Source organism: Dioscorea cayenensis, chromosome 15 (assembly GCF_009730915.1).
Source record: "Dioscorea cayenensis subsp. rotundata cultivar TDr96_F1 chromosome 15, TDr96_F1_v2_PseudoChromosome.rev07_lg8_w22 25.fasta, whole genome shotgun sequence".
In the NCBI taxonomy this organism is placed as follows: domain Eukaryota; kingdom Viridiplantae; phylum Streptophyta; class Magnoliopsida; order Dioscoreales; family Dioscoreaceae; genus Dioscorea; species Dioscorea cayenensis.
The window spans coordinates 15,060,385-15,070,966 of NC_052485.1; the positions used below are offsets into that span (position 1 = coordinate 15,060,385).

Here is a 10,582-nt window from a genome sequence, read left to right on the forward strand (position 1 = left end):
TATATATATATATACACATATATATTTTAATTCATGAAGCCTCTGTTTTATTTTCTCCATGGGCGGAATTGGACCAAACTTATTTTAATTAATACTAATTAAACTAAATAATTTTATTATATAATTCTAATATTATTTGATATTGACATTAAAACCTAGATTAATGAATTTCAGATAACATTAGGAATATATTTATGATTATTGGCAAGATACAATTATAACCAACATGTGTATTACAGCCTCTAATAATTTTAAAAAAACTGAAAAAAAATAAAACCTAACAGTAAAAAATAATAATTGCAGTGCATTACAAAATTTTGAAAATTTTAATAAATTATAAAATTACATTGTAAGTAGAAAGTTGAGTAAATATTCAACCCAGTTCAATGGTCTTGGTTCAATTATTTGCCCACTGCATCAATTGGATCCAACAACGAACTCTTCGTTCGCCATAATTGAATGAGTTGTTGCAAAGTACTCTGGTTCGAATTCATATCTTTATCATCTAACCGATCTTCGAGACATATAAGCATAAGTAAAGACTCAAGATTTGAACAGTTTCTCCTCTCGTCGAGCACTGTGATACCAGTACTAAAACAAGTTCGTGACACCAAACTAAATATCTTAAACATCGATTTCTGCAAACATGACGGGCTTCTTACGTTGATTTTATCCTCCAATCATTGTTCTAGAATGTGAATTCTTCGATATGCTCACGTAGTATTGAGCAAAAGGAGTATTGGCACCACTTTCAAGCTGCAGATATACCGGTCTTACTCGGTAAAAACAAAGCAAACCCTGCATGTATAATAGTTTTTCGAATAAAGGGCGAATTCATGGAAGACTAACCTGTAGGAAGGCTTCAACTGATGCCTGATCATTGGGTGAAAATGAAACCTCATCTCTTTTCTTGGCAACAAATTCAATGTTCCGCTCAACCTGAATTTAAAAATTAACATACATGGTGAACAAGTTTGTATGCCAGGTCTATTCAATTGAATGAGTTTCCATTTTTGGACAGACAACAAAGCCTAGCATTTTTCCGTATTCATCATATGTCCTGATCATGTGCAGCAAGGCTATTTAACTTTGGAAGAACTTCGAATTGACATCTTGTGCTTTCATTGTCATGGTAATTATAAGAAAGAATCAAGAATCAGTTATTTGCATTTACCTGATCGATCAATCGCTTGACAGGGCGTCGAAGGCTCTCACTTGGCGCTTTAACGTGGAACTTTTTCAATAAAATTAGAGGAATGGTTGCTAGATCAGGAAATGATACATGATGTTTCCATTGAGAAAAATGAGCAGAAAGGATCTCAATGACAGAAAGAACACACTCCTCTTGGAAGGCTTCTGATTTCAACAAATGTTTGGGCACCTGTACCAGCAATGGACAACTAATTCAATCATCAGTGTCACTAGGACAGATTAACTAAATTTCAAAGATCATGCACTATACCAAATGGCAAATAAAGAAAATTATGATAGAAAAGTATAGTCTTGACCTTCAATAATGAGGAGAGTTTCACACTTTTTGTCCTTGTTCCAGTACTGCCACTTGTTTTTTGTTCTAGACAATCAAACACCATGCATGCAACAGGAATGAACACTCCACATGAAAGTGAAAGACGATTAAGCATTTGTACACACTTCAACCGCAAAGGCACATAACGTGGACCAGGAAATAAGTGGGAAATTCCTCTTATGATATTAATCAACATGAAAAGCACTTGCTGAAGGTCATGATTTCTTGCATTACATGAGATAAATTCAACCCAGAGGTTGGTACAGAGAATGTATTGCCAACAGGATATTTTCTTGAGATCTTCCTGCATTTTTTATAAAAACAATGCATGGGTCAGAGGGGAAAAATCTGCAAAACTATTCAAATTGAAAGCATTCAAGAGAAACCTTTTATGCAAGATAAGTATTTATATGGTTTTCTGAATACATGTGTGTACACCCAACCAGACTAGCTTAAATACTTGCATGCCTAAAACCAAACATAATTAATCAAAAGAACATAGGCCGTTTACACTGACCATGACATAACGAAGCTTGACAAAAAGATCAAACACAGTATTAGTAATTATTGAAACATTAAAAGAAAGCATTTGACTTCTCAAAATTTTCACCATGTTCATGTTGACACATACCTTTTTCTTCATTTTAATAGCCTGCTTCAAGACATTCGCCAATTGCTGCACAGAAGACTGTACATTTGGGTATGACCTTTGGATCTCCAAAGAGTAAACTTGTACAATCGAGTCTACGAGAAATTTTATATGCTTCAAGTTGTCAGGTTCAACAGACTTGCAATGTCTAAGAAAAGCTTTGTACATATTCTTCAAGCAAACATCAACCCAGTCAGATGATAGATTTGAGGAAATATCTCGTAATATCATAAATGAAGCTAAAGATATTTTCTCATCACCAGAAATCCATAAATGCACTGAAATCTGCATCCAAGGGAAGATGAATAAGCAATGCAAACACACAAAAAGAGGAGAATAAGTAGAACAAAAGAAAGACTCTCTTATGCTTTTCTGTGCACAAATGTTACAACTAGATTTTCTTTAGGATGATTACAATAAAGCTTGGGTAACCCTCAGGGATCAAGCGCTGCATCATAAACAGAAATTAGCAACAATCAAGGACTTAAAAAAGAGACGTTAAGTATTTATTGTTCCAGTCCACATTTTGATATCAAGATCCTCCGAGAATACATGTTGAAATGTCCAAATGGATTGATGATAAGAAACCAAATCATTGTCATGCCAGATAAGAGGTAGGATGAGTGCATAGATAGATGCTCTTTTCTAAAATGTTTTCACCGCTACTCCCAGAAATGAATATATGCTAGAAATGCAGTTACAATCCATCAGCTATTTAAAACATTGAAGCTACAAAGCATGACAGTTCGATTTAAGCTGTATTTGTTCCCAAACCTATATCATTTCACATTACTTTTTATCTTAGATGAATACGATGAACCACAGCACATTATTTCTCAATACAAAGAGGATGGTCTCACAAAAAATCAAACTCTTCAGTACACAAAAGAAAATACCTTTGTTAGCCTCCCCGATAGAGAAGGAAAATCAGAAAAGAACTTGAGAGAAGATCTTAGCCTAGTTAATGCAAAGATGAGTATTTCCCGGTCAGTTACTTGGTTGATAAGAATTAAGGAACTGCGAAGATAACACTTTACTAGAGGCCTCAGACTTTCCCACTCAGACTTATTTCTAAAATTCAAACTGCCTTCTTTGTTGGTTGGACCTGACAATCCCAGAAATTGACAAAAGATCCCATCTGCTTCAAGAAGAACAAATGTCACTATTTTTGAGAAAGCCTCTCTACTTGAAACCTTTTGGGAAGAAACTCCACTCGTTTCAATCCCATATTGACATGCAGCGTGAAAGCCGTTCAACAAGTTACGAAGTGCAGGCCCCTTTGGCTGTTCCAATACCATCCAACACCAAACATCTACAGTAGAACTTGATAAGGGTTTTTCTTCATTTTTTCCTTCAATTGTATCTTCAACAGGAGAATGCAGGCCCTCTTCCTCATCAGAAGACTGCCCATTAAAGAAATAGTCACAAATTAAACAGTGATAATACAGAATGCTACCAATAAATAAATCTAAAGAGACCTAAAGAAGAATAAAAATATAAACATAATAAACAGCTAAACAAAATAGAAGATAATTATCATACACCTTAAGTTAATTATCTTAAGAACTCATTGACATTATCAAATAAGTCTATTTTATCTGCTAAATTTGGGGTAGGTTTATAGTTTCTCAATTTGCCTGACTCTTCCACTAAAGAGCAGATAGAGATAAGCAAATTTTTACTTTTTACATCTTCCTCGATTCTTAAATTTTTCAGTGAACTTTCTCTTTTTCCCATAACTTCCTTTAATCCTACAACACAAATCTGATTTTATTACCAAACCAGAATCTGTTCTGGGCCTACTTTCCTAGGGCAAACCATTGGCATAAGTAGATAACAGATTTTCCACAAATCATCACAAGGCATAACTTTTTGCTGACACAGACTAATCTGACTTAAAGTTATTGCAAAGGATGGCAATAAGGTGAATCAGCAACTGAGAAAAGTTGAATATAAGAGAAAGTTTGATGAGATTCAAGAGTATGCATAGCAAAAATATAAACCTGGCACAAAGTAATGCTACAGATATATTTTTTTTTTCTAACAACTTTAGGAAAGATTGACAACACAGCCCAGTACATGAAGAATTATTCCTTCAAATATCATCCCTGGTTTAAATCAATCATTCTGTGAGTTACATCAAATACATTTATTCACAAAAGAATGTAATTATCGTGCTGCTAGTTTTCTAAAAATAGGATATTGTAACTTGAAAGTTTGCCATACTTGGGATGGTTGACAAAATTCATAACCATAACAAGATGAATCTTGAGCTGCTATATTTCACCATGTTTCATGTAACTGGATGTTTACACAATGAAGACTCTTGTATTATGCTAAATTTATAACAAAATATTGCCAATTTATAATGCAGGAGAACCAGGCATAAAAAGTAAAAGAAAATAATTTATTCAACAGGCATAGAGCAACACATATTTGTATGTTCTTAAATTTAGGAATAAAAATGAATTCATGGCACAGGCAAAAATAATCTACACACTCTTGCTGAAACAAAGTCAAACTGAATGACTTACATTTTCTTCTCTTCTCGATTTCTCGAGGAGGGCTTTTTGTTTAACTAGATATTCTGAAAACTTTGGATCCTAAGAACAATAAACAAGAGATCAATAAAGACTAAACAAGTATCAAGGAAAAAAGGAAACTAAAATGAGACCACATTCTCTTGCATCCACATTAATTTCGCAAGTTGTTAATTAATGCACATAGTTATAGCCACAAATATAAAAAGCAGCATCAAGCTTGCTGCTAGCCTACTATACTCTACCAAATTTTGACATCATCACAGTTTATAACTACAAATAAAAGCCATGTGCTTGGGTATTTGAGGAATTAAAATAAAACGGCATGATGAATTATGCATTGGTAAAAGACAAGATGAAAGATGATCTGCAAATTCTGATATTTATGATTCAGTGTAATATTGTGCAATTAAACTCCTAAGCAAGTGACTGTCAACCAGAATAATAATAAAGAGTTTCCACCTTTTTCAGCAGCCTCTCCAATTTTTTCTTGTGTTGCTCTATCTCTGCTGCAAGTTGCTTATTTTGTTCAACCAAAGCAGAATGATCACATTTGTCTACAAATATTCAAATATATGAGAATGACCTAACCACAATATCAGGCAAACTGCTGATGAAAGAGCATCACAAACCTCCAAAAATGTTCTCATCTTCCTTGTCAGAAATGTATGGGCATTCAGAATCCTAAAAAACCAATAATATGAGCAAATGTAATAGCATATATTTAGAAAATATTATAGTGCCAATAGTCTCAAGAGGTTAAATCTTGGTCAAAACCACAACAAAAATATAAAATGATGTCGGCTAAAGGCTAGCATGGCTTCAATCCCCAAAAAATAAATAAATAAAAATAAAAAATAAAATTTCAACAGGAATAGAATCCAAATAGATTGATAAACAACAATGAATATGTAACTCTAGTTAAAAGAAACCACCATCCAGAGCATTAGCTTCTAGAACTAGGCATGTTGCATGTGACCAATGAAGAAATTATTGTGTAATACTTCTAATCATTTACGCATATCAAACCCATATATAGATCCAACAATATCTGACATAAAACTTGCCCATGGTTTCACTGTCTTAATGTATACATTCAACAAACAAGTTTTTAGATTTGGTGAGGCTACAAGACATTTCTCCACTAAATTCTCACTTGATGAATAAGTAATTGTATTAGCTAAGAAACACACATGCTTTTGATAAAAGGAAGATGACTAAATCTGACGTTAGTGTAAGAATTTCCTCGACTAAGTCCATACTCAATGAAAAATTGATCAAGCTTTTCATGAGCAACTTGAGCTCAGTTTAGTAAAAGCTCAAACTCAGCTTGGAATTAATTTCGAGTCAAGCTTTGCTCAAAAAAGCTTAGCTGGATAGCACAAAATATTTAAATATATTATACATTTATATATTTATAAAACATTATATTATAATATAATACTATATTAAAAATACTATATAAATCTTTTAAAATATATCAGTTTGATTTTAGTTTCAAGCTAAATCGAGTCATGCCCGAGCAAACTTTTCTAATTTATTTCGAGCTGAGCTTGAATTGGGCCTAGCCTAATCAAGCTCAGCCGCTTATAGCCCAATTGAAGACTTAACTAGACTTCAAAGAAGATGGGCTTAAGTGTATGCTAATGATGCCATGCTTGAGTATAATTTTGTAACAAATGTATGCAGCCAAGACTATAACACACATATATGGAATATGATATATTTGAGGGCATCAATGAAACAAACCTCTGAAAGAAATCCATCACTATCAGAAGAATCTTCGACTAACTCATCTGTGCCTTCATCAGATGAAGTATCAAGAAAATTGTTGAGGATGACTTCATCATTTGCAATCCCACTCAACTGCCTACAAACAACATGATACAAGTGTGAATTGCATTAGCTAAGGTGACAAAAAAGAACTTAAACAAACACACTAGCAAAAACATTTGTAGAATCCCAAGAACCGGAATAAATGAATTTTAAGATAAGAGAAGAGACAATGTCCAAAAAGTAATTTATTTCCCTGATATCACATTGAAAAATGGTTTTATTTGTAATTTTGCATACTTGCCATATGAATGAGCAAGTAACAAAGTAAGTAATTGTAGGTCATAACAACATTACAAAATTAGTTAGGTTGATATCTTCTGCAGCTGATCTTTGCTAACACAACTTTGAGAATGCACCATTATAATGGCAGTGATTACCATGAAGATCTTTTGTGACAAATTGAAAGAAGATTCAATGAAGGCTAGAAGATTTTGGCTCTTTGTTTCGGCTATGAGATTGTCCCACTAATCCTTGCACAATCACCAGTTAAAGAAAGACTAGAACAGGGAAGCAAATCACTATACTTCATACTAAATTATACACAAATTTGAACTCCAATTTTCTCAAGTATTTAACTGAAATCACAAATATTGATCTCAATTAGAACACTCCAGTCTCATTGAAAAAAATAACCATCCCAAGGAACATATTTCCTTCTCTTTTCCCTCATTTCTAGTCTAATTGTCACATTGCTGGACATCATTAGGCAGCGCTATGTATTCCAACATTAAATCACACAAATGAAGAAGACAAATCATATTCTCCACTCAAGAATTCAAAATTCTATTCGATTGACATAAACAGTGTGCCATTGCTAGCAATACAATTATGGAACACTAAAAATAGAGAAGAGGAACATATAGCAAGAATTCAATGGTTCTCACCCTACAGTTGGTTTCTCTAGCAGCTCAGAATCCTCAGTTGCCCCCAGATTTTTGTCTGCAAGAAGAATAGAGAAGGATCACCTAACCACACAAACAAAAATGACTAAACTAATTTATAACGAACAATTAACTGGCTATACACATCATTGCTCCAAACCAGAAGAGATGTGAGAAATTTACGAGAAGGGGCTTTTCTTTTGAAAAAGGAATTCTTCTTGCGCTTCATCCTCTGAACAGATTGAAGCTTCTTGCGTGCAAACTTCCTCGCCTTCTTTCCCAACTTCCCCATCTTTCTTAAACACAAATCTCAAACGTTCCAGATTCAATGGATCAAGGAGAATAGGAGCAAATGGGATTTAAGGTTTTGCCGTCTACTTGTGTATTTACCTGTCACATGAATAGGGAATGCGATAAATAAGCAAAAACTGAAATTCTAGCACTTTCAAAAGTTATTAATAGCAAATATTTGGTCCAAATATGATTTTGACTTGGCAATATCAAGACTTCCCTAGCTTGTTTAAAACCCCCTTATTGCGATTAGTGAGTGTACAAATAGGTCATAACTTTGAAGATAAGATAAAGGAATTCCTCAATTTGCCTTTTAAATTAATTTGTTTGACACATTATACATTATTTGAAAAACAATTAACAGCTAATAAACAAATAAATATAACTTTATCACCTAATTTGTAGGCTTAAAAATATTAGAAATAAAATTATTTCAACTGATAAAACTTAAGTTGAAAACTTATGCTTGAATACAGATTTATCCTAACCCAGTTTCACCCTTGCTCAACATATGCTCAAGTTTTGACCTTTGGTCATGTTCTAGCCCCAAATAAAGGCCTTAGTATTCAAGAGAAACTTCGTTATACAATATAGACAGATCAAAAAATAAACAGAAAAAATATAGCGACTGAAGTTAGAAATAGTTTAGGTAATTTTTAGTATTTACATGGGGATGGGGTAAAATGGCAGTGGCATACAACTCAGAACTCCAAATAGAACTCCAAATAGAGGAATTTTTTCAAAAACAATACAATTGTATTAATAAAAAAGAAATAAAAAACAAGAAGGCTCTAATTTCTTTCAGTGAATGCAACCATTAAAAACATTCTAAAGTATAAAACCAAGACCATAAAATTGAATTTTTAAACAAAAATCAAATTGAGACCAATGTACAAGCGCATAACTGGCACAAATTGCACCAAACAACCAGCCAAATTCTTTTTGATAATCTGAAATTGATCTATATTCACAGCATTATGATGGAATAAATCCATAGGAATAGTTTATTTCTAGTAATAGGCAAGTAATAGTTTACACAGGTAATAATGGTATTGGATTATCTCTAGAAAAAGACACAAACATAGTATAAGGAATAGCTTTATGTTTTATAGAGCCTCTACTAAGTAGTTAACGACAAGTTGAGGCAAATAATGGATTAATAAAAGAAATATAAAAATATTAGCCCTTGCTCATTATACCAAAATAAAACCAAAACATAAATAGAAAGAGGGAATGCACTAAAAGGAAAAAATATATTCTTGTTTACAGTTTTACGGTGGAATAAGTTCATTATACCTGGATTAAGAACCAAATACCCTAGGAATGGTTTATCACTAGGAATAAGCTATTTCTTATTCCAAAAGAGGCTAATGCCTCTTCCAATGATCTTATGGTATTGGCTTCTCTTTAGAATAAAACCCAAGTTGGCCAACACAACAAGAAAATTAGCTTATACAGTTATACCTTCTTAATGCTAATCAACCATTATTTTCCATCCAAACAAGTAATAAAGTACTTCTTCGTAAGATCCGACAAACAAAAAGAAGTTCAGGCTATAGTTGAACATTTGTTGATTGTTTTACGTGTTTCATTGAACATTTAACAATTAATAACCTCTAAGCTGAAATCATGATCAAACAATTTTAGAATTTGCGTTAAGTTATCTAGCTCTAATTCAAGAACAAGATCAAAAGCTACAGCAAATTTTTAGATGTTCAAGCACCTCTGAACTTGAATTCATCTACTAGTCCAAGCACCTAACATTCATAACTTGGCATAGAAACACACAGAAAAACCCAAAAGACAAAGGAAAAAAAATTAACCCCAAAAACCTTTAGTTATTCAAATAAAGAACTAAGCTTCATCAAATTGGTGCACACAAAAAAAAAATCCAAAAAGAAACAAACAAAGATCAAAAATCAACTCTAGAACTGTTAGTTGATCAAATAAGGATCTCAACATAGACTGGTGAGGTGTCCATATCTTCAATTTATATTTCATATCATGATCATCATTCTATCGAGCACTTCGCGGGCATTCCGAAATTCTCCTAGTATCAAACAACTTATCATCATTTCTTCAAATGAAGATATGCTTAACTTCAAAATATAAGCCATGACACACACACACACACACACACACACACACAAAACTTTATAACCAATGGGTTTGTCACAAGTTTCAAACAAACCTCTCTCGTTGTTTGGACACACCTTTTGAGCTACAAAATAATGATCACTGAGGAAGATTAAAAGATCAACATAACGAGCGATTTCTCGATCATGTCTAAACAATCCATAATTTGCTGACAACAAATTCAGACCGGTACTTTTAGAAATATTTGGGAAAACTGCATTGCATACGCTAAGTAGAACAAACAAATAGATTCCAAATTCAATTATGATTGAAACAATGAAACTTGCATTAACATCAGCAAGGAAGGGTAGAGAAAAACCAGAAATCAAGAGGGATAGAGAGATTCAATACCTTTTTTTTCTTCTTTTTGAGAGCTCAAAGCAACGACTCGATCGAACCGATAATGAGCTCGAACCGATAATTGAGCACTCGAGGGATGATTCAGCAACAGCAAGCATGGGCAAGGGTTAGACTGAAGTATGGAAAGTTAGGGTTTGAGTTGTATATATACTAATATACCCCAGCTTAACATAGGTTTATTTTTTATTTTTTTATTAAATAATCAATGCCTTGATGTATTTTGATACATTAATACAATTAATATGTTTAATAATATTGTAGGCAAATATTTATTTAATATTAAAATTATACATATTCATATTCTATTTATATTTTATTCGTATAAATTCTATTAATTTCCAAAACAATTATATAAATTGAA

At 32.8% G+C, this 10,582-nt stretch overlaps 1 protein-coding gene across 2 annotated transcripts; it reads right to left on the minus strand.

Moving 5' to 3' along the window:
* Nucleotides 1–271: 271 nt before the first annotated feature.
* On the minus strand, nucleotides 272–10,335 carry LOC120277422 (nucleolar complex protein 2 homolog). Of its 2 annotated transcripts, XM_039284269.1 has the most exons (14): nucleotides 10,213–10,335; nucleotides 7,618–7,824; nucleotides 7,438–7,492; nucleotides 6,467–6,587; nucleotides 5,350–5,401; nucleotides 5,180–5,274; nucleotides 4,712–4,780; nucleotides 3,074–3,580; nucleotides 2,160–2,462; nucleotides 1,509–1,832; nucleotides 1,175–1,381; nucleotides 850–939; nucleotides 663–756; nucleotides 272–577 (listed from the first exon to the last, which is right to left on the minus strand). In XM_039284269.1, exons 2-13 carry the CDS (start codon nucleotides 7,724–7,726, stop codon nucleotides 670–672), a joined length of 2,019 nt encoding a protein of 672 aa, XP_039140203.1. In that variant the 5' UTR covers nucleotides 7,727–7,824; nucleotides 10,213–10,335; the 3' UTR covers nucleotides 272–577; nucleotides 663–669. The 2 variants fall into 2 exon arrangements, with proteins under 2 accessions (XP_039140203.1, XP_039140202.1); XM_039284268.1 differs by having other exon boundaries at nucleotides 272–756; nucleotides 7,618–7,826; nucleotides 10,214–10,334.
* Between the last annotated feature and the right edge of the window lie 247 nt (nucleotides 10,336–10,582).